The sequence below is a fragment of the Syngnathus acus genome, chromosome 22, assembly GCF_901709675.1.
Source record: "Syngnathus acus chromosome 22, fSynAcu1.2, whole genome shotgun sequence".
Lineage (NCBI taxonomy): Eukaryota > Metazoa > Chordata > Actinopteri > Syngnathiformes > Syngnathidae > Syngnathus > Syngnathus acus.
Genome location: NC_051106.1, coordinates 4,834,226 through 4,858,333, shown reverse-complemented (window position 1 = coordinate 4,858,333; position 24,108 = coordinate 4,834,226). Strand labels below are relative to the sequence as shown.

At 41.0% G+C, this 24,108-nt stretch overlaps 1 protein-coding gene across 2 annotated transcripts in view; it reads right to left on the bottom strand.

Moving 5' to 3' along the window:
- Positions 1-24,061, bottom strand: part of ttll5 (tubulin tyrosine ligase-like family, member 5) — a 35,268-nt gene extending 11,207 nt beyond the window's left edge. The window contains exons 1-27 of one of the 2 annotated variants that reach the window (XM_037241763.1): positions 23,781-24,061; positions 23,309-23,427; positions 22,089-22,195; positions 21,636-21,718; positions 20,862-20,968; positions 20,602-20,732; positions 20,286-20,368; positions 19,042-19,111; positions 18,861-18,945; positions 18,054-18,155; positions 17,895-17,986; positions 17,716-17,823; positions 13,840-13,921; positions 13,647-13,708; positions 11,461-11,552; positions 10,457-10,549; positions 10,257-10,348; positions 9,794-9,856; positions 9,104-9,252; positions 8,598-8,853; positions 7,917-8,034; positions 7,391-7,537; positions 7,207-7,295; positions 6,960-7,108; positions 6,180-6,689; positions 5,931-6,112; positions 4,435-4,565 (exon numbers count right to left, since the gene is read on the bottom strand). In XM_037241763.1, coding sequence (XP_037097658.1) covers positions 4,435-4,565; positions 5,931-6,112; positions 6,180-6,689; positions 6,960-7,108; positions 7,207-7,295; positions 7,391-7,537; positions 7,917-8,034; positions 8,598-8,853; positions 9,104-9,252; positions 9,794-9,856; positions 10,257-10,348; positions 10,457-10,549; positions 11,461-11,552; positions 13,647-13,708; positions 13,840-13,921; positions 17,716-17,823; positions 17,895-17,986; positions 18,054-18,155; positions 18,861-18,945; positions 19,042-19,111; positions 20,286-20,368; positions 20,602-20,732; positions 20,862-20,968; positions 21,636-21,718; positions 22,089-22,195; positions 23,309-23,367 — 3,242 coding nt within the window. In that variant the 5' untranslated portion in view covers positions 23,368-23,427; positions 23,781-24,061. The remainder of the gene's footprint in view (positions 1-4,434; positions 4,566-5,930; positions 6,113-6,179; positions 6,690-6,959; positions 7,109-7,206; positions 7,296-7,390; positions 7,538-7,916; positions 8,035-8,597; positions 8,854-9,103; positions 9,253-9,793; positions 9,857-10,256; positions 10,349-10,456; positions 10,550-11,460; positions 11,553-13,646; positions 13,709-13,839; positions 13,922-17,715; positions 17,824-17,894; positions 17,987-18,053; positions 18,156-18,860; positions 18,946-19,041; positions 19,112-20,285; positions 20,369-20,601; positions 20,733-20,861; positions 20,969-21,635; positions 21,719-22,088; positions 22,196-23,308; positions 23,428-23,780) is intronic. The other variant, XM_037241764.1, reaches the window with a different exon arrangement.
- Positions 24,062-24,108: the final 47 nt, after the last annotated feature.

Below are 24,108 nucleotides of genomic sequence, written 5' to 3'. Positions count from 1 at the left end.
CATTGAAAAAGAAAATATGCAAGGGTGAGGCCTAAGAGGATTCCCTCACCTTATTTAAACATTTTAACCTTCCATTATGTAGCTAAAAAATGATCTAGCAGCTCATATCAGGCTATGAGAGAGATTGGTATAAGTGTACAAATCGGAGTCAAAGTCGAGGGCAAAGCTTGTGGTAGCCCGTAGAGCAAAGCGAAACCTTTTGCTTCAGTACTCCCAGAACTTCACGTTCCATTCACGTCACAAAGCCACAACCTGGAAAGAAAACCATTTGACAAGCACCACGAGTTTGTAACTGGATTATCTGTTATTAGAACTAAGCTGCCTTCATTTCTTTTTTTTTAACCACTATTGCAGAATAGAGGAGACCGGCCGCATCCTCAGACACACTTATATTGAATCAGTTGCTCCCTTATGACCCAAAGATTCCGGGAGCAATGGAACTAATTTAAGGAAATTTCATTTTACCTCATCTGTGGAACCCACTGGACCATATGTGGATGCACGATGACATCAACACCAAAAAAAAAAAAAAAACACTTTATCACTGTCTTTTCGGCCTCTGTGTTTAACCAGTAATGTCCAATGTTTTTATCGAGATAACAGAAGGAAGGGAAAAGAATATTATGCTAGTTTAAAATACAAATAGATGTCAAATACACCAAAATATGGAATCATTTGTTTTTAGATTTTGGACAATTCTATGCTGCCATTTTGTAGGAAACCATATAAGGCAGGACCTGAAATATAAATCAAGTTCTAGTTCCCTGAATGAGCCGACCACATGCTTGCATTGTGATTCTGTTTTTTTATGACAATTTTGAAAAGCCTAATCCATCACAGACAAAACAGCCTGTATGTATGGTGTGCCGCAATACTTTGGGCTGGCTGGCCCCTGCTAAAAATAATGCCCTAAAGAGCTCTATCGGGAGCAGTGAGGAAAGATTGGACAAAAATAGAGAGTGAAACTAGCCCAGTTGAGGAAATTAGATCCCAAAGGGGTCTTATTGAGAAAAAGAAAAAAAAAAAGTGATTGAGAATTCCCCCAAATTCATTTTTCCACCGGCCAACACACTTTCACAATAGCCACAGTATCTTTAGAAAAAGAAATTCAAGTACAGTAGTTGCATTGATTTTGGAATAACAATGTATGATAGCTATCTTGTGAAATATATTCCTGGCCTTGTGTAGCCAAAAGAAAACAAAACAACCCCCCACCCAAGCATTTCTCAGATCACATAATAGGACCTATTTTTCAACAACGTGTGAACAAACACGTGAAGGTCAATTTGTTTTTTTTTTTCACTCCTGGAAACAAAAGCTTGTCTGTGAACATTTCAAGGTCAGAGGCCAGCGGACAAAACAAGAACCCGTTCTTTGTTTACAGCAGTCTTTTTTTTTTTTTTTTTTTTTAATGAGTTAGATTGGACCACAGAGACCTGCAGTGCCACAATTTGACTCCACTATGGGCTGACAATTTATCGACGACTAATTTTAGCTGTTTTGTTGAAATGCAAGGATAAAACCAAAGGGGGGAAAAACAAATGAGTGAAAAGAACAGCTCTTGCAAAATATCCAAGACTTCCTGCCTGACTCGCTGCTGTGCTCACTAAGCTTTACAGTATGCTGATATGACTTCTGGTCAAACAATACAGCAGTGTCAGTCGAGCACATGTGCCGCATCAATCTAACTCAGTGCGAATGTGGGAAAAAAAAAGGACAATGTGGGATGACGTTGTGCCACGGCATCTCAAAGTTCCGCCCGGACGAGCGGTGGTTTGTTTGAGAAAGCGCATCTTTTATTCATTTAAAAGACAAACTATTATTGACAACAATCCTGAAGTGTGGCCCTACATGCATGTAGTAACACGGCACGCTGAATAGCATGAAACCGCCCGCCCTCCTATTACAACATCTGGCTCTAATCAGTCGCGAATAAAAACATCTTCTAAATTCAAAGGCAGGGAAGACATCAAGCCAATTTTGTGGAACTTTTGGTGAAAACGTTGAACTTCTTTGATGGCAGACAGAGTTTTTTTTTTATTAGTCGGGTTTGTTAGTTTAGCAAACTGGCTGATAAAAAAATTCTCCGGAATGTCCCGACAATATTCGTCCGAGTCAAACAATAGTGTGACAAAGCAGGCGGACTAAAAATACCGCGTGCACAAAAAAACAATAGTTTAGATGTCTGTTTCTGCGGCGAGGGTGCTAATACAAGCAGAGACGAGGAAATGTGTTAACATTACACAAGGGGACGACTGACTACAAGCCACTGTTGATTTGATACAACTGTCATCTTACTGGGCAGCCATATTTGTTACATGCACAAAATACAAATATGCTCAAGCTAGAAATATTGGATCAAATTTATGATCACTGAACAGAGGTCAACCAGCATGTGCCAGGTGAAACACTTGCCGGAAATAATCCTGAAGTGGTTGTAATGGGACAAGCCGTGTTGTTACCAAGCCAGATGCCGATCCGTCCTAAAGAAGCAGCCACTGTTGAGAAAGCTGATGCAGCATACCTGCTGGATCCTGGCAGCGGTACTTCAAAGAGCCACAACAGCTCTTTGGACCAGATCATAATTCACCCCTGTGGTTGCCTTAAGAGCCAGTGCGCTTAACGGTTTCAGTATGTTTGGCACAAACGACCGGGTCGAGCGCAGGGGGGAGGGGACTCGGGGAAATTCTGAGCGGCAGGGAGGCAAAATCATCCTAATATCTGGACAAATATCTGATTAAAGCTTGTTTGGATCTATTCATAGCAGGAGGAGGCCAAGGGGACTCGACAACAACGGAGCTTTGTGTGGCAGGCCACCGTAGACAAGCAACCTGTGGTGACATTTGAAGTGACCTTTTACAAAAGCACTATATCTGGGTCAAAGACCAACCAATGAACTCAATATATTCCCCGAGGATACTTTGAACAGTCTAAGAGGGAAGGCAAGAGTCAAAACAACAATCTCCTTGATTGCCTGGCAGCCACGTGACCCCGAGTCATGTCATTAGAGTAGTTTGCTTCGACTGGGGATCAAACCCGGGACATGTAAAGCAGATGTGATGACCACCACTACACAATAAGAACCTCCTCAAAACCCCCAAGAGAGGTTCTCTGCATAGGTTGTCATATATTAGTGCCGTTTAAATGTATTTCTAAACTTTGACATAGTAAATAATATTAGAGAAACATTCTGAGAAGAATTATAGCTTGCAGGTAAAGGCATCTTTCTAAAGAAAATGTTTTTTTTGCCTGGATCCACAGACATCGCAACATCATGCTATCGGCCATAGTAAAAAAAAAAAAAAAAAAAAGAAACAAACTCATTCATGATTTGTGTGAATAAAACATTTTAAAAGGGAAAAGCCAAACATTCTTGGAATTCCCTCACAGGTCCAAAACTAAGGAAGTGCTGGACAGGAAAAACAATCTGGATAAAGCAACACGATGAGGTCGAAACTCAATTGATGAATGGTCAACTACTTTACAGGATCAAGTCAATGAGACAGTGAGCATTATGAAATCATGTGTTCACCATTCAAGAAACAGTGGAACATGATGACCTTCTGTCTGTCTGTCTGTCTGTCTGTCACTATTTAGGAAAATGGAAGGCGGGCGGGCGGGCAGTCTGCTGACTTCCCCCACCTTACGTAATCCTCCAGCAGCATTAAAGTGAGACAAAAACACATAAGGATTAAGTGTCAATTCAAAGTGGCCTGCCCAGAGGGCGGTGTCCACTCTACCATCATTATCCTGGCATTTTTCAATCTACAAGTCCATGTAAGACCACTGAGGGAGATTTTAGCTGCTATTGAGTGTGACCAAATATACTCATGGGCTCAAGCGGGCTCCAAGTGTCTGAAGTAAATCACACAAAAATGTCCTCGGGACAGGAATTTGGAGAAAGGGAACAGTATTTGATACCTGAGCAGCTCCATTGAATGCTTTTTCTCGCCGGCGCGGTGGAGTGAAAAAAAGGCAAGCTCTTAAAAAGTTTAACGCTCTAATGCAACACTTTAGAGGCTTTGGGCCTGGGAGACACATTTGGGTTAAATAAAATAACAAAAACTAAGAACAAGCAAGAAAGTTTGAACACAAAGCACAGACAGATTCATTGTTTAATCTTACAATGAGCATGTGATAAGTTTTTCCTACTTTATAAATAGATTTTGCAAGTTGTATTCAATAGGTAGACACGTAGTTCTATTTAAAAATTTAAATTAAATAAGAGTGACTGGGAAAAACGGATGGGGGGGTTCATCCAGCTCGACGGGCAAATTGACAAATAATTTTTAATGGGCATCAAAGCAAGGAATAAATCAGGTGAATATTCCCATCTGTCTTTTTATAATGCAGAAACTGGTAAGGTATGCCATTCATTTTATGTGCAGGCCCATATTTAGTAAATAAGTGTTTGGAGCATTTCTTTGGACTTACTAGGTCTTGTTTCGAAGAGGATCAGTTGAGGAGTGGTCCAGACCAACGGATCCTTGGTTGTTGACAGACAAGGCCGGGATCTTGGCGTTCTCTCCGTTCAACATCCGGCTCGCCAGGTTTAGCCTGCTCAACTGTGGAAGGAAGAGAAGAGCTGGGAAAAATCTGACAACAGGCCATGTAGAATGAATATCCCAACACCTCAAAAAAGTAATTATCATGACTTCCATGAGTCCAAATCTATTCTCAACTCCATCAATGCTGTTTTACAGGACGTAAAAAAACATGTCAGCTTTTCCCGACAGCGAGCAATGTGTCACATCACCGCGGAGGTCTTTTGCATCTAGTAATTGGACTAGTTTATTATTGCTCTGCCACTACGGCCGCTCTAGACTTAACATGACGGCTTGTCGAGTTAATTACATGAGTAACTTGATGACATTATAGGGTAAGGACACACACAGTGTATTTTCTGTCTCCCATGATAAAAAGGAAGGATCATTGCGGGCCTTATTCCACAAGGATTACCCATCCAATATTTTAAGAAAGTTTGCCAACAATCTAATTAGCATAGTTATCTATTGTTGGGCAAAAGTGTGGTGAATATTTTTTGTGTGAAACCTTCCATGAGAGCGAGTAATCATTGAGGTTACGCAATGCAAGCTGGATTTTTTGCTATGTTTACAAAGTTCTTCTTTTGCTTCTGCTGGTGATTTAATGACTTATAATGTCAGCCTTAAAAAATAAAAAAAAAAAGCACACGCAAAACAAATTGCTGCCATGCCCTGGACTCACTTCTCAAAGGGAATACAGTAAACACCTTTTAGATAGTCCGAATAATGTTGAAGCAGCTTAACCGCAGCTTGTGTGGTCTTGTGTCATCCGAAGAACTCCTGACAGAAAACATCCAGTGAAGCAGTAGGAGGAAGAGCAGCCAGAGGTGGTGTGAGCAAAAGCCTGACGGGCTTAACGCACCAAGTGACCAGGATAATGTGGGAGAAGTTAGCGAGGAAGCTTATGCGAAAGCTCGCTTCGTCACATTCCTGTATTTATAAGCATCAATTACCGCAAAATAGCAGCTTGTTGAGTATCAACAGAAATCACTCCCCCATGGTGCATCTGATAATGAGACCTCACACAGAGGCGGGACGTGATGCTCCGTTCAGCCACTTTCAAACCCTGAACCAGAAGCCGCCCCCGCAAAAAAGTCGACAGGCAACCGAGGGGGAGGAAGGTGCGCCGCTCGCGGCTGCAGACCCTCCGGCTCCGACAGGTCTGCTTGAAGAGTGAGCAACTACATGACGCCGGTCAGCAGGGGGTCAGGAAAGAATTAAAGATTACCAAAGAGAAATAGAAAAGACCTCACAGAGAGAGCACCGCCACATTTGTCTTCCCTTCCATGAAACTTTGTTTATGAACGCAACATTCTTATTTGAACTTTTTCTCGCCCCAGGTGGGACCACTTAGTTTTAAAAAAAAAAAGGTGCAAGTGAACTCACATGTCGCGTCAGAAGGTTGATGTGACTGGAGCCGGCAGTGCTGCAAGTGACCTGTTTGTCGGCCAGCTTCTGGAGGGCCGAGATGAAAGCCTGCTGGTTGGACCGGGCCTGGACGGTAAGAGAGTCCAACTCCCTGAAGTCTCCCTCCGGGTTTGACTTACTGGAACTGGACATTTTTGACACTGCGATAGAGACAGAAGAAATGCGTGAACATGTGAAAGTGGACAAAAAGCATATCGAGTGGTTTACCTTTTCCTGCAGATGTTGGTCGAGAGAGTTTCTGGTTGTATACGTGTACCGCACCGGTGATGGACGAAAATGATCTGGAGCGAGACGGAACCGCTGTAGATGATGGGATCCTCCAGAGAACCTGAGTTGATTGCCCCGTTGACACAGGGGAAGGGGTGTAAACAGGAGAGTCGCTGAGGGAATCACTTTGACGGGATTGAGACTTTGCCAAGGATTGAGCATAGGATGGAGGCTGAGGGGGAAGCGGCAGCGGTGGAAAACGAGGACGGGACGAAGAGGTGATGGGGGAGCTCTGTTGATGAATATGGCCCATGTCTGAAGTCACGGGAAAGTTCGAGCAGCGTTGCACTTGCGGATGGATTTTTGCATGTCCAAATCCGGTCAGCTGGCCTTCAGACAAACAAACCGAGCCTTGACTTTCGCTGGCCTTGCCGTTTATGTCAACGCAGATTTTTCCTGCGGAGGGCGTTGATTCTGACAAGTTGGAATCGTCTTTGGACACAGGCAGAGCTGTTCAAAAGAAGAAAGAAGCCAGAGCTCCTTTATCACCAGTAAGCCATTCCATGGCTCTGACATACATTTGTTTTCTCCAAATGAGATCTACTCCTTTGAAAAGTGACCCTGGCTTCACCCTGGATGACTCAATCGTTTTTCCTTTATTTTGAGGGGTTTACAGCTTGAAACAGCAAAATTCCTGTTTACTGTGCTTGAATGACAAAATATTAAACATAAACCAGACCAAGTGTAAGAGAAGCATGAAAAAACATGGATTGGACTCACTTTTGGAAGTCTCACAGTTGCCTGGCTCTTCGGAGGCATGGATTTCATGAAAGGTTTTTTTAACACGCCTGACTTTTGTACCGAGAAAGACGGTGGCTGATTTATTTTTCTGCGTGTAAAACGTCAGTACTTCCTCCAGATCACTTTCACTGTTTCAAAAAAAAAAAAGGGGGGGGGGAGAAAGATGTGTTTTGCAGATTGCGATCACTCCTCCGAACAGTGGAAGGCTGCTTCCCATTTGACTAACCTCGCCGTGGTGATGTAGTCATGAAACACGTTGGCGGCAACACACTTCTCCTCTGTACTGTTCTGCTGTTTTTTCATGTGCTCAGTTTCCTGGGAAGATAAGGAAGCATAACAGAACAAAAAAAACAAAAAAATCACACAATGTCTCTTGTGTTGAGTTAAAACCACACTTTTGGAATAGGCACCTTTTCGTAACATTGTATAAACTCTCCTAGTTGTTGGGAGAGGATGCGTCTGCGGTCTTGGACTGGTAGCTGGTGACTGGGCAGAACCACCCTAACGTCTTGCTGGAAGTTACTGGCAGCCCTTCTCAGGAAGCGAACCACGAGCTCCTGTGCACAAGCAACACACAAGTATTTGGAATCTATGACTGTCCTAAGTGTGAATACAACATTACGGTTTCACTCTCAAGTCAGTCAGGGAAATCTTTACAAATCGTCCGAACATCACAAAGATGTTCCGAAAAGGTCTGAGGTTGCTGCTGATGAAGATAATGATGATACATGCCATAATTCCAGCACAGCAACATAACTTTCCAATAAGGCCCAATTTTCCTCCATGTCTTCAATTTAACCACAGCCATGGTACAGATGAGTAATAATAAGGGGAAATCTGGCATACAATGTTGATACATCAATAGAAGACAATGTTCCATCTAGCGTAATGTATGGCACGCCTGTTCATTAAGAGAGATTTTTTGAATAGTTGTACCATTTGGTCATTGTCCTTGTCTTTCCAAGCCGGAATGCCTTCGACCCTGCTCTCTGCCAAAAGTCTTTGTTGAACCCGCTGTAGGTAAGATGAAAATGTCATCCGGGCTTGCACTTTACTGGAGAGAAGAGGAAAGAAATGGAAAGAAATTGCATTTTGTCAATCATCCAACTACAGGATTAAATCCATTGTGTAATAATAATAAAAAAATAATGGGACCTCAAATGGCGCCGTGCCAACATGCGGCCAATTAAAATCATAGAAACATATTAACATGACAGCTAGGTTTAGTGAGTTATTTTAAAATTAAAATATTCAGTCTTCATTTTCTGGACCGTTTATCCTCATCAGTCAAGTCACATTTATTTATAACCACAAAAACGTCTAACGGCTTTCCCACACTTGACAAATATGAAATTATTAAGTGTTGAAACATAAAATGAAATAGAAAATGGCATAAAACTAAACATTTGTTTGACTTCTACTGTGTCACCAGCGCTGTTCTTTTTCCTGCCCAATCCAAACATAAGCCTGCAGGTAAACACAGTCCAATTTCTGCTCCTCTCCGTTGGCGGGAGCAAACGTGCCCTCCGTGTCAATTTGCAAGGAGGTTTGCGTGAGAAAATAAAGCGAGGGAGCATGATGAAGGAGCGTGAGCAACCGCCTGGAACACACACTGACCTGATGTCCCACCCCTGCTGGAGAAAGTGAAGCAGTTTGACATGGGGCCCGCTGTTGCGTGTTGATGCCTGCGAGCTGGACCGAGCGTCGCTGTGAGAGCTCCGCGCTGGTGAAGCCACTTGTTTTCTTTGCTCTGCTACCAAAACTTTGTGTGAGACTGGCTTGAGAACACGTTTCATCTCTTCTCTTTCCTCCCGTACGCAGTCCACTCCCTCCGGGCTACTGCTCTCCATCGGGGAGGCCTTGGATTCCTTCCCTGAGGTATGCGGCATTTGCAAGGGGAAGACATATGTCAGTTGCATCATCAAACTTTTTTTGGGCGAAAATACACACGCATACACAGAGTACACTCAAAATAGGCTTTTTGTTTTTGCTGCAATGACATCAACTCATTCAGAGCCATATTTGGCTAACCTTAGTGTGACACATGGGAGTTTTTTATTGGAACCAAAAGTGCACTTTGGGCCTGCAGTTTGCCGAGCTGAAGCAGCATACATCGGGCCTACCCCATTTCTTCTTTCCAGCGGCAGAGCGATGACTCAGGTGGTGCCGTCTCCTCTTACGAGCCTCCAGAGACGGCAGCTTCCTCTCGTACTGGACGGCGTGGTAGCCATCAAGTGTGTCCATCTGCAGCTGCGCATTCCCGCACGCATTCCTTCGAGACAGAAGAAGACATGTCAACACAAGCGTGGTGACAACAACAATACCAATGATTTATATGGAAATTAGCATTTCCAAAAAGACCTTGCAGAGCAAACTCTGAGAAGGATTAGTAAGTTGGAGTGGTTTTTCCAGATGTTGACATGACTGACAGTGATGGTCCAAAGGAGAAAGGATAAATGTTAAATAATAACAGTCACTAAAGCATTCAAGCATTGAACGACCTCTAAAAGGGGGACAATGAGATGTCACGAAACAATGCCAATAAGCTAACGTCGTTAATTGAAACAAATTTGTGCATTTTTGTAATACACAATAATAGATGTTGTTTTGGAGTCTTTCCCTTGCTCTTCCCCTAACCGATGCCACATAGACAGTGGGCACACTGGAAAAGTTGAGTGTATATCCTCATCTCAGCTGTTCCTCTCACCTACCCAAGTCAAAGACAAAACAAACCCCATGCTGGAATCCAACTGCTTCCATAAACTAAAAGAGAGATCCAGCCCCCTGATCCTGACCACAATGGAAATGCTTACCTTCCATGGAAAAGTCTGTTTGCCAACATTGAGTTCAATGATGTCTTGCACTCCAGATATCCACTGAGAAAGGGGAGATAATAAGAACAAACATAAAAAGCTTCAATTTTGTTATTAGGGGCAAATAACTTGGAAGGATGGAAGCAGATGGCGCAAAATACATGCTGCAAAATGGCCATGTATTTAATCAAGTAGCAAATCCTCATATGGGAGTATGAAATGTTCGTCTAAAAATGGATTTCCTCTTCTAATAAAGGCTTTGATGGTATTTTAACATAAAGCAGTGACTTGGGAGGGGTGGATACCTTTTTAAATATTTTGCACCGTCTACTTTAAAGGAGTCATTCGAGCCTACTAATCTGAGCAAAGTATAATAATGAGTAACATAATGGACAGATGGGGATTTTGGAATTATAAATAATCATGCTTTTTTTTTTTCCTCCCCCATCTTGGCTCAGCTTACCCGTAGAGCGCCCATGTGTCTTCAGTGGGGAATATTCGAATGAAGCCTCCTCTCCTTTCATACTCCTCCCTTGTCCTCCTCAACACTTTGATCTACCACAGTGAAACGAAACAAAACATATGTTTTAAGACGTGCAGGTCTTCCGAAAATGCTGCCTGAACAAAAGCGTGACACACACACGGCACATAGCGAGACTGTACCTGCTCAGCAGTCAAGTCCAGAATGCTGTCTTCTTCTGGTTTGTTTTTAAAATCCACTGGTTCACTGGGACTGACGACTGGGGGCCTCTGCCACTACAAAAAAAGTTAAAATATTAATTGTGCTTTATTGTACATTAAAATGAATATTTTTATTTATTTTAATTATTTTTATTTAATTTATTATTTTATTTTAATTTATTATCCAATTTTTTCTTTCCATGTAGTGATTGACAGCTTTGGCAAGCAGTTGAGATTAGAAAAGCGGAACAGCGCCCCAAAGGATTGCATTCAGAGAATGTCATCTAAATATCAACAGGATTACTTTTAATTGATCTGACGTGATCCAAAGGCTGCCAAGAAGTGAAAAGGCCTAAGCGCTCAATAAAAGGCTCAACTGTTGCCCCAGTCAAAGTAAAGGAAGACGACAGGTTCTCTCAAGGCGATTCGAGTTCTTCAACTATGACAAGTCTGATTTACAATCAGGCTTTTGGGTTTGAGTCTATAAAGAAAAGTTCAGAGCTTTTTACCCAAGTGATGCATTGCTGTATTTCAAACATAGACTTATGTCGGCCACTTTGCTAATGTAATGAGAAATCTCCTAAAATACTGCATTAGAAAGCCACGCAGGCCATTTGCCCGTCACGGTGAATAACCGTAAAAGAAATAGAATCCAATCAGGAAAAAAGCAAAAGCAATTTCTTACCGGTAATGCAGGAAACATCAGGGAATTGCAAAGGGATAGAAGTGAAAGGGTATTAATATGGATGGGGGAAGGAAAAGAAAATGTCAAGAGGCTGTAAAAGCCTGCTAGGAGGCAACAGGTGGACGAAGTCAGCTATGGAAGGACATCAGCAACAACCCTGACCTTGGCATTTCATCATGGCACCATGAAACCGTTACTGTGTGTCTAAGCACTCACGGGAATAAACTGCTTGCAGTGCTTGACATGACTGGCGAAAGTGGGAGTATGAGTCAGTGGACTCGTCTGAAATGTGGCTCGGTACCTGTGTTCTTTGGGCTGACTGCTTGAGGCTGGGCTCCAGGACGACTCGCTCAGAGCGCGGCTTCCTCATCAGGGGGTTCTGACACACCAAGCCTTTAATGAAAAAAGGACGATTACATAACTGTGACATTGTATCGCAACTATTTGATATTCTCTCTTAGGAGACGATGAAAAATATGCTACATATAATCCAACAGTAAATCTTCCAAGTGAATAAAACCATTTTTTATTATACCACTCAAAGTGTCATTGAAAAAAAAAAATAAGAGCAACAAAAAAGTTAGATGCAACTCAATGGGATTTTATTTTAGAATAGCAACACACACAAAAATAGATGCATCTCACTGGTGAGCTATTTTTAGAGCCGGCTCCTCATGTGGTCCTCGGGGGGATATTGAACAGACTACTCCTGATAGAATTCAGAGCAATGAGTAGCCTGAAGTAGATCCTACAGGACATTCACACCATAAAATACTGAAGTAACAGTTTCCAGTGAATAAAAGCAGTAACTCAGGCGAGAGTTTTCAGCAAATCATTATAAAATAATATTTCTTTTGTCATTTTAAGAGTCTGTGGCAAAGTATGATCTAAATTGTTTTTCAGAGCGAGCAATAACTCTCGACTTGGTGTGGAAGGCGAGAACGACTTCTTGACAGTTTCTAATGATATACTTTTATAATCCCCTTAGGGAAATTTTGTTTAGTGCAGTGATTTTCAACACGGATCTAATTTGAGTGGTTGCGGACGGCTAATAAAAAATGTATTTGCACTCATATTCTTTCCAAACAGTACTAAATTTCCACATATGGTAGAACGACTCTGTAAACAAATACAGTGCAGCTCAGCCTCTGGCTAGCGGACATCATAGCAATATAATTTTATTTTCAGGGGCTATTTTAAAAAAATGCTTTATTACTCATAAATTCTACAAAATTTGAGTATCAGTCCTAATTGATTGGGATTATTTAGTAAATAATAGATGTGCTATGTTTTACAAACCACCACTGATTTTCACTTGGCTTGGCGAGACGTCGCATTCCAAAGACGCAAGCAAATATGATTCCATCCCTTCATTAATGACCCGATTTCATTGCTTGAAGGCACGGCACGGTTGACTCATACTTTTATATAGGAATGCACAAGCACAAAGGCATATTTCCATTTTATATGATTGGGAGAGAACCACAGATGTATTAAACAGATGGGTTTGATTGACACCTAGGCGCTCTGGTAGGTCGGCTTCGGTTATAATCGACAACGTTCTCAAAAATGTATATAATGAGCTATCAGACTTTATGTGTTGTGGATGAGGGAAAAAAACACGCCCGATCAATTATCAGGGGAGGAGATCTCTTGTTCGAACACATTTAAAGCTTGTTTACGCCGCTTTGGCTTCAGGCTACTATTTGTTCTGTCTACATGCTTAAGATTCATTTGAATTTATTGGTAGGCTGATCCAGCTTGTCGGGACACACAATGGGGAGACGATCCATGCATAAGCTCCGCAGAGTCACGATATTTTGAAGTAATTAACCATTTTGGTTATCAGAAGGTCAGAAATGCGTTAGGGCATGTCACATATTGCAGTAGCATTTCATTCCAAAGAAAACTTGCACACCCTAAACAGCAAACAGTCGACCACAAACAATTCAGCATGACTTCATCTCGCAGTGGAGCAACATCAATTTGATGATGGATTGGCACATTTTACGGGCAATTCATCCAAGTGTCTCCACTGACACTGGCGCCTCAGCGAAGCTAATATTTGTGGTTTTGAGCACAAAAAAAAGTCTCGACAACTATTGATTGATTTGCATGAAATCGCAGGCTTGTCTTACTGAGAGTGACTTATCATCAAGTCATTATCTTTATTTGTGATTTTTTGACGTGTTTGCTTGCAAGGCTTTGGTTTAAGGCCACAAAAGTGACAAGTTAGCCATCAACACTGCTGTGGCTTTGTGTTCTGTGCTATTTAGCGAATGTAAATAAACTTCCACGAAAAAACAAATACGCTCCCGAGTCAAAGATGTTGCGAAACAAGTTGTGAAAATTGAATGAGATTGATCATAAACAATCAGCACAATTATTTTTACTATTTAGATCAACGTGAGGATTTGTTTGCCAACCGTTTTAGTGGTTTTCAAATAATACGTCAATTGTTTCAAAACGGCTCGAGATTGCACTAACCCACAAGTGAAAGCATGTCTGCAATCATGCTGGCCTTTATCTTCAAATCCAAGGGGGCATCACTGCAAATAATTAAAAGTTACACAATTAAATTAAGAAGAAAAAAAAATACACAATCAAAGAACAAACAGACCCTCCAAAATCCCACTAACACATCAAGTTCAAGATGCACGATTTGTGAAGTGTCACTCACCAGGCCAAAGATGGCGAAAGGTTCACCTCCAACAACCAGGGTTTTAGATCGGCGTCGATGAGCACGTCAAATCCATAAAGTTCTACAAATCAAACAAAAAAAGTCAAACACTTCAGACCGCACACTTGGAAAGTCAGCAAAAATAAAGCCCAATTGCTTCAAATAAAATCTGAGGAGTATCAAAGTCACAAGCGTTTCCAGAAATTTATCAGAGCCTCATCATGTGGCATTTGGCAACACTGTCCTTGTCTCTCTGCTATAGATTACATGCATGTTATATACTCCGTCACTCAAAAGAAAAACGTTCATCCAGCGCTACTACAGAGGCCTTGGCTCTACGACATCAACTAAGTGCATACACATTTCATCAGTCGTTAAATGCTTATGTAAGGCAGGGGATCAAAAACAAACTGTGGTTCGTGAGTAGTTTTGTAGATACAGTCAAAAATGTCCTCATGGCTGGGAACAGTATGTCCGTCTACATGTTGTCAGAACTCATTAACAACAAGAGCAGCGCTCAGAGGAGCTTCACCCCCTCATCATTAAATTTACTATCTTGTCCACTTGGAGAAAGTTCTTCTTTCCCACACTGCAGTGTCCCCATTTGTATGGAACCCTTAAAACATGTGCGGGGAGTGTCACAATGGACCCAAGCAGGCGATTTTATAGGGTCGACTGAAATATAAGAGAAAGAAAAAAAAAAATGGAACTTCAAAAGAACAGATTATGTCGAGAACACACTGGTGGTTTCAAAGCGGCCACAACTTGTGTTGTTTGTTCAAGTGTCTTAGGTCAATGCCAGTGTTAAAAAACAAAATACACAACACACGGAGATTAAAAAGAATGGCCGTGTGTCCCGAGAACATGGTGTATATTAGTGTTGGGGAGAAGAATATTGGTTTGAGAGTCTGGAGAGGCTCATTGGTGGCACCACAGCAATGAGGGGAAAATGGGGGAGGTGTTACACCCCCCGACAAGCTGACTCCATGTGCCACACATTTTTCCCCCAATTAAGAGCAGAAGCCGCGCCTGCCTGCCCCACGAGCCCGCCGAGCCACTCACAGCCAGACACGTTGATTCTGCCGTTGTTAAACGGGCCTGCGACGAGCATCTTCAACGAGCCCGTTAAAGAGGGAGGGAACGAGAAAACGGGACAGAGAAAAAGGGATGATGAAGAGTTTTTTTTATTATTATTGGATAGTCACTTCTGGAAACTTTACCACAAGAGACAAAACAAACAAAAAAAAAATCTCTCCACCCCGGCCACAATTAGAACCACAATAACACAGAGCAACTTCTTCTTGCATCACCGAGTGACAAACGATCAAAGTCCAAAGGAACAGCCGTCAGCTTTATTGTGATAGCTGGGCCTGATCTGGATCAACCTGAGTGTCATCCAGGCGGTGAAAACGTGGGCGTGTCTGGCCAAGGCAAAACCAGGAGACAGCGAATCCGACCGCACTCGACACTTAATAAGGGACGCTCAGTGGAACACAGGACCAGTAAGTGGAATGTTTTGTGTGTAACAAAATAGGCCTTTGGCTTGGCTAATCAGATCTTAGTCAAAACATCTCGTAATCAGCATCCCTCAGCGAAAAAAGCCCGTCCATTAATCACACGGCAGTGGTGAGGAGCGTCATGGGTGGCATTTTCCACTCACGACAGACACACACACGCCCCACACGCAGGCAATTGTCAAACGAAAAACCTGTTGTTTTTATTTCGGCCCACATGAAACACCGGAGCGCTATAAAAAGATTTGGTTACAGAAGTCTCTTCAAGATGCAGAGCAGAAAAAGAAATCCTTTTTCAAAACAGTAAACACCGCACCGAAGCCGTGACTAGACATTAAATTGTCAGGGAGCAATTTGTGCTTTTATAGGTACCGTCCCTGCCTGTCTCCACACATTTGTATGTATGCATTTGCTCTGATGCTTTCTGCTTAAAAGCATATTAAAGCTGTCAGTTCACAGATGAATGGTAATGGGGGCTGCCAAGATAGAAAGGAAAGTCAGTTTGAGAGTTTTTTTATTTAAGGATTCTCGAATAGAATTTCTCAAACACAAGAGCCAGACAGGTTTTTTTTTTTCTCTTAGTGGGGCAGAAAACTTTGGGTGAACACTTGTACCACTGCCCAAAGCTCTCAATTTATAATGGCTGCCAGTCAAACAGCAAATTTATCAAACTTGCATTGAAACCGCCTTAATTTGGTGGCCCTTCACTATTTCACTGTATTTGAATATCATACAACAGCAGCCCCCCCCCCAAATTTGATCACATTAAGTAGGAAACATAATTCTCTATGCAAGACTGTAACGACTTTAATTGAATTGCTTGAGGGAATCTAAATCAAACAAAATGGCAGTAAATTCGGGAAAAAAAGGAATATGCCCATCCATGTCTGCGCATTTAAAAAATGTGCGGATGGTCAAAAGATTTTATTCTTCTTTTTCTCGTCTGGAGGGTACATATTATCCTCGCCATTTCTCAATGTGTTCAAAGAACGAGATGTGCAGTTCAATTCGGGAGGGACTTTGCTCGGTCCAAACGCTTTTTGGCTCCGAAACAGGGAGAGTTCTTAAAAGCAAAATGAGGGACTGCGAGAAAAAGGAAACTTCCCTTTCAGTCAGGCATCTAAAGCGCTGCATCAGCTGGTTGGTATCGTGAATGAAGGCCAGACTGAAGCTCAATAAAGCGTTTGCAAGCTAATACCCACACGGTCATCCGTCACACCCTGGCATCTTAACATCAAGTAAAACTGCAGTGGTGTCAAGATGGTGTGATTTTGTACATGTGAAGTGGCCATGTTGGCACGACAGCCCACAACCAGAATGAAGCGGTGGTTATATTATGTCTACAGAAGTCAACTTTGGAACGTCTCTTACTTTCCTAAGAGGGAGACAGCAGTGAGTGGGAGGAGGCGTACTATAATAAGTAAGACTAAAAAAAAATAAAAAAAGACTTCTGACTAAAAAGATTTGTCATCTTTGATCACAAAACAGCAAAGGGTACAGAAAAGTGACCAGTTAATTATGCAAATACTCCAACCTCAGTTCTGCTCAGTAACCAAACATCACTGAATCAATACGTGCCTTTACAAAGTCATGTGACTCAGAAATCTCGTGTAAATAGAAAGCTATCATAAAGCAGGGTTAGGCTATATTACTTTACATAAGTAGATTTGACTTTACTTGAGTATTTATTTTTCCGACGACTTTTTAGGTTCAGTGGCTACGTTTGGAAACAGATGTACTTTCTACTCCGCACTTTGTCAAAATAAGCTTTTTGTTTTCAACCTCAGCAGATGACGGCGCAAAGTAGAAAATGGCCTTATTTAAGAAGAAGCATGAAGAATCGTCAGTGGTGAATACAAATGAGAAAAGTCTAATCCGAAAGAATACATAAAAGTAAAATTTTTAAGTTGTCATTAGCTAATATAGCATATTTGTGTTAGTTGTCGGTTCACAACTTTAGCAAAGCAATGAAGTTAAAAAAAGGGACTCTATATTTAATAGTCTTTTTTCCAAGTAATCAAAATTGGCAACAATAAAATTCTTTTTTATTTTTACATATCGTCAACCACAGAGCATAATTTCCAATATTTTTGGAAGCCAAGTAAAAGCAATTTTTTTTGTATATTATAAAAAATTCAAATAAGCAAAAGGAAAAAGATCCAATAAAAACCGTAAAACCGTAAAAAATGTGTTTTTTCTTGTTTTCCAAAAAGACTGAAATATGACTTGGCTGACGATATGTATCTTGTATTTCTGAGTACTTTTGCCACCTATGTACAAAGCCATACTGTGCCAAGTCAAACGTTAGTTGGCATGTGTTCTACTTTCTGCCACTTGCATTTGGAGACACGAAAATGCATACCAAAGCAGTTGGTCTGGTGGGGAACGAAAGTCTTGCAGGCCATGGCGATCTGCATCTGAGCACTGAGCACAGCTTTGATGATCACATCCTCGATCTGTCTCATTAACACTTGGAGATGAAGAGATGATTGGATTCATTAGAAGACTCACAGAGCAAAGACGATAAAGGATGGGACTCACGTCTGGTGTCCTTTCCCTCTTCCCTCAAGTAGCGCAACACCGCACTCATACTCCACTTGTTCCCGTAGTCCTCAACTTCGGGGTCATCACAACTAGAAGTGGAGGCAATGCACTTTGAATGAATGAAGATAAATGAGAATCGTCCATTGTGATCATTACCTGACGTAGTCGCTGCTTTTTTTGTTCACGCTGTAGTTGGTGAGATGCATGAAGGTGTTCTTGATATTCTTTGCGGTCCTGTCATACTTGACGGTGGCAAATCTGAGCATATAAAAAAAAAATTTGACTATGGCATTAAAAGAGAAAAACTCATTGGACTTCTATAAATGATCAACTGCCACTTGACATTCTTGTGTAGTTGTCTGCAAGTGTTTCAGAGGCACAGATGCCACATGTGCAACGATGAGAATTCCTTGGCGCACATTATGTTACCTGAATTCCAACACAACCCAAAGGAATGTCAAGAGATAAAAGTGGGACCAGGAATTTAAGCCCCGTTTATCGCTCACAGTTGTTAATGGAGCCAAAAAACATCTTCTGGTTTGCTGCACATATGAACATAAGTAAAAATAACCTTGGTATCTGTACTTTATCAACTGTGTATTTTTACCTGTACATGATCTGTAACTACACCTGGAAAAAATAAAAATAAAATATAAACTATTTGCCCCTAATAGATAAAAATCCAGTCGCCCATTGTATGATCATATTTTTATACAGAGTGTTGAACAATAGAGAACTTTGTTACAAAGTCCAAAACCCACTTCTCACTTGAGACCAGTTTTGGTCTGGCATGTTTCACCTGCTCTCTGCTGGTCAATGAGGGAATAACAGTTGAGGTTCTTATTGATGGAGAATTCTTAAGCCGTTCAAAATTGAATGAGCGCATATAAAAAGCTAAAACCAAAACTCATATTTACATGGGCTTTCTTCAAAAAACACAACAAAAGTCTTTAGTGCACTCACCTTGCGAGGCCTTCCTCATACACATAGATGAGGAGTGGATCATAAGATGTGACCAACACATACAAGCGAACGTCAAATTTGAATTCTGTGAAACAAAAATGAAGGCAAATCGTAAATATTCGGTCTAAACTTGGTAAAATGTGTCAGTGGTGCAAATTGAAAAAGATTGGAAAGAACTTACCATCTATCAGCAGAGGGTTAGGAATATAGTGGGACACCAAAATGTTCTCATCCACTGAAATCTGATTTGGCTGTGGGGGATTAAAGTCATTAGACAAAAATACTCAATAATCCTATTTTGTACAAAACACAGGCAGTATTTTTGCTCATCACTCTTGAAAAATATAAAAAGGTACACTATTAGTGTATTGCCTTTGCACCCTACTTGTAAAGTTATGTTTTTCGGAATAATATCTATTTCGACATTGATCATAATGGTGGTAATTAGGACGAAGTATTTTTTGAGGTCGTACTTGTAAAATATTCATGAACCACGCTCCTAAAGTAAACAGATACCAACAAAACACGGAAAGAGACGTGAGAATGGTCGACATGAGTTCAAATTGCCGTTTATGAAAATCTTAAAGAGTGTTTCGCCTCAAATCTGGCTCCAGTTCTGAGAAAACACACAGCAAAAAGTGTACTTACTGTAGATCTTCCATTTCTCCAAACATCACTCTGACATTCTTTTCATAAAAATGCCACGGAAGAAGAAGAATTGTGCAAATGTTTTCAGACAGTGAAAGGCTTGTGGAGTTGCTCCAAAAAGCAAAAGACCTTGAAGTGTGTGATTTACGCCACCAAATTAAGTCATGTTTCAAGTAGGAGTTGATAGCGCTTTCAAAATAAAGTGCACGCCGTCCCTCACACATAACATCTGCTCGGCCAACTGTTGAGTGCTGTGCAACTCACACAGGATTCTCTCTGATAATTAGCTACAAAATATTAATTACTCGTCGCTCTCACACTATTTGCACACCAGTGAAGAATAATGAGTTACACGTGTCAAAACCATTCATCATGTTTTTTTTAAACTACTTATCTAGTTGAGAGTTGCAATCTCAGTGCACGTAATCGTCACATGTAAAATGTAAACACAAAAAAAAAGAAAAAAAGGAACAAAATGTAAAAGTCATTTTTGGACCAGATTAAAAGGAACAAGAAAAAAAAAATGACTGTGCATTTATTATTATTTCAGTTCAACTGTCAGCTTCACATTTGGATTTGAAAGACAAATATGAAGAGCCATCATTCTCAAATTCCCACAAGCTTTTCAAAGAGCCAAAAAATGACAGACAAGATTGAATGTTTTCCTTGCCACTGCTTGGAAATAACTTGGACTTCAGAATTGTGTCTATTTTGGAGGACTTTCTTCAATTCAGTGCCATCACAGCAAAAATAATCCAAATGGAACAATTAACTCACATTGCTGACTAAGTAGATGCCTCGTCCTCTTGATGATGCAACTGGTTTAATGATCCACGGGCCCCTGTCTTTGGCAAAACAACCTGAGATGCGAGAAAAAAAATAGAAGACGATACACGATTAGAAGCATCATGAAATATTCGTGTGCTCTTACTTTTTGAGGTTTGCACAATGTGAAACAAAAAAAAGAAAAATGCAATGAAATTACTGTTCAATTTACATCACAATGTACTGGACGTCATTGGAATGTGCAGGTGTACCTAATTTTGTGGTTGACTAGTGTCTATGAAAATAGCACAAGCAAGCAGCTACTTACTGCAGAATTCCTGGTATTCCGACGGAAGCACAAAGGTTTGTGGAACTATGTGGAAGTTTTTGAAGCCGTGAGCCTCCTGCATTCGTTGGATGTTTTTATAAAGCCGATCTTTGCGGGTCAGTTCGTGAGATCTGCAAACGGACATGAGAGATAAATAAGGCTAGAGTCGAATTGTGTTCAAATTTGGAGGGTCCTATCTCAAATGATTTGTTTTTAATTAGATTTGAAAGATCATATTAAGAATGAAGGATTGAACCCACCTTGGAAAATGGTTGACCTTTTGGAAATCTTGAAGGTTTCGCAGTAAGTAAGGCTTCAGGTGGGATCCTGTCCACATGATGTTAAAGTCATTGCTATCAGATTGAACCTGGAAAAAAAAAAATTTGTTTCCAATAAGCAAGATGGAGTCAATTTGGGTTAGTGTGCACCTGACTAATGACTGATTTTAGCATCGTGACAAAACTGGACATGACAAAATCTGCTCATGAATGACAATGTCATGCTGGGTAGGACATAAGACAAAGCCTATGCCGGACAAACACAACGGGCTCTACTGAAATTAGGACAAAATGATTGCTAAATCCCCATACTCATTCTGGTTAATCTGCTTTGCTTGATTCCAGCCATTCATTAGGATGGAGGTTGTGTTCACATGAGTGCTCGGTGTCTAGAGGAGACACATGTTTGCAATAAAGCCTTGTTAAAATCTGGCTCGGGCCATTCACTGTGGTAGACACTCGTCTGCCTTTGATGATGTCTTTCTGGGAGTCAAGAAACATTGAAATGAAATAAAAAGAGAATTAATTGGAACTGCTTGGAAGGAGCAATGATGGGGATTGTACGGCCTTGTGAAACCAGATTAATGCTCTTGAGGTCATTTTGCTTCTTTCCATGCATGCGTTCCCAGGCTTTGACATCGTTATTATTTGGGTGGGGGGGGGTCTATACTACACAGAGGAGGTTCACATAAATAGCATAAATGGTCATTTTGAAGCTAACCTTTTACATTCGCCTCATTTTGTGGAGAATATTACCTCATGGAAACCATGATTGGTCAGGATGCCCCGCACCAGGCGACTCTCTGTTCGCACAATCTTGAAGGCCATGTTGTATCGCTCTTGAAAATGAAACCAAAATTGTACAACTGTAGTTCAACAAGGCCTCAATAAATAATAAAGCTTGGAGGTCATTCGTATGACATCACACAAAGCGTAAATCAAGAGACTTCGGTTAACTAACAGTGGACAAATAATTCTGCTTTTTCAAAAATGCTTTTAGGTGACCCCTTATAGTTCCCTCTTCGTTGGTATCGGAAACCTTGTGCGAGTAGTTTACTTAAATTTAGTTTTATGATAGTGGTTAACTTGTATGACTGTCAAAATGTTACTTCACATAAAAATCAACTCAATGTTTGACTCTGAAAGGTTCCACCTTATATAATCTCTTTCACAAGTAATTCTGAAATCAGTGTAAACTTTTCCAAGTACCTCCGCCTCCGTAGATTGAACCATCCTTTGAAACAATGGCTTCCGGGAAAAACAAGAAGACTGGGATCATCCTGCTGAGGCCAGTCCAGGCAATGCACAGATGGTCTCTTAAAAAAGAAAAAAAAGAAAAGAAACATTTCGATGCGACACAATGGAAGACGGATTTTTTTCATCATCATCATGACAAGCGCAAAAACCCACGCATACTGTACTAAAACATGATCCTACACTATCTGTGTGCACCAGACACAGCTTGCTTATCAAGCTGAAAATATGATAAGACAGCATGTTGGTGTGGAAGAACTCAATCAGCCATGGCTCCTCCCGATAAGGCTGGGAGGCATGTAAATAATTGCTGCCCCCAGCTTAGGTATCCAGGTTTGATACACTATAGATCAGATATCATCTTCACTGTTGTTTATTTTGGACAAAACCATGATTAAGACCAGTGAAATATTATGTGCTAGCGATGTGACTGAAGTCGACGAGTCAAAACATTTCAGACCTGAACGCATCCTCATTTTTAGTTGTGTTTATGCTGCAAAGTTTTTTGGTTGCCATGCACACACTTTTAATTCGGTACATGTGTTCGATTACGCACCTTTTACACTGTTATCAGGTATTAGTATCGGGCCAATGCGGTCCTGATACCGATTCACCGATACTGACCTTATTTCAAGGTATCGGGTTCTCATGAAAGATTCCGATACCAGCCACTGATACTTAAAATATTTTTTTTATCGTTTTAAAAGGTCTTCTTAATACTTAAAATATTTTTTTTATCGTTTTAAAAGGTCTTCTTAATTATTTGGCATTGTCCTAAGTCGCACAGATAATATATCCTTCATGTTCTTCAAAAACAACATTACAGCAGCTGAGTCATTTGTGAGACTCATGTCTGGCTTTGAGTCTTTATTATACTGCTCCCTGATGGCCAAGGCGCACATAGCAGATGGAGCACAATGTGGGACTGGAACGAATCAAAGGCATTTCCATTTATTTCAATGGGGGAAATCTTTTAAGATATGAGCATGGTCAGAGAAGAAATTAAACTCGCAAGTCAGAGCAAGATGAGTTTCAGGGATATACTGGATCAAAGTTCAATTTGCGGACGGACGGTTGGATACATGGCATGCATGGATGCATGGCTGCATAAATGCTTAGATGCAAAAATGCATACATGCATAAATACATACGAGGACATACGACTAAGAACTCACTCATGTTCATCCTCAGTGGAGGAATCAGAGTCCTCCTTATCCCGAGCAACAGCTGGCATCTCCAGAGAGATAGAATTCAAATCCTGCTGGGATCATGTGCCTGTGATTGTAGCTCCCTCCTGAGGCAACCCAAGACAAATACAATATGGGTGAATCATTTTTTTTTTCCCATCTTTGATTCCGCCGAAAAGAATGCAACTCCAATAAGAATGAACATGCCATAACAGATGGTTTGTAGATCTATTTGTAAAATAATCTTCCATTTGACGTGAATGGATAACAGTGCCTGTCTTTACAAATAGTAAATCCAGACAGACGAACATATGTTAGCCACGAGAAATTGACAGGCAAGTAAATAAAATCAAAACAGTCGTCTGCGTTGTGCAATGCAAAAATTACTGAATGTACGCTCATACATGCAGCGTGTTGTAGAGGACAAAAAAAAAAAAACCACAGAAAACATTCAACTTGCCTTGATTTCAGGTCGGCCGCTCAATGCTAACTAGCGCAGTTGTGCAGGGAGAGTTGATCATAGATCGCTGCTAATCTTCCTTGTTACTACAACAACTTTGTAGCAACACGGCACGGCGCATGCGCAATTTCAGATTTCCTGTCGAATAAATTTTTTTCAGCACCATTTTTATAATATAGTGATGCACAATGACGATCCCTTATCCAAATTTCAAAAACAATATCACAAGAAACCACAGAGTCGACTAAACCATAATTCAAGACGTCACGGAGAACCATCTTGTTCTTCATAGTAACTCTTTGTTTAAACCAACCAACCCCGCCTCCAA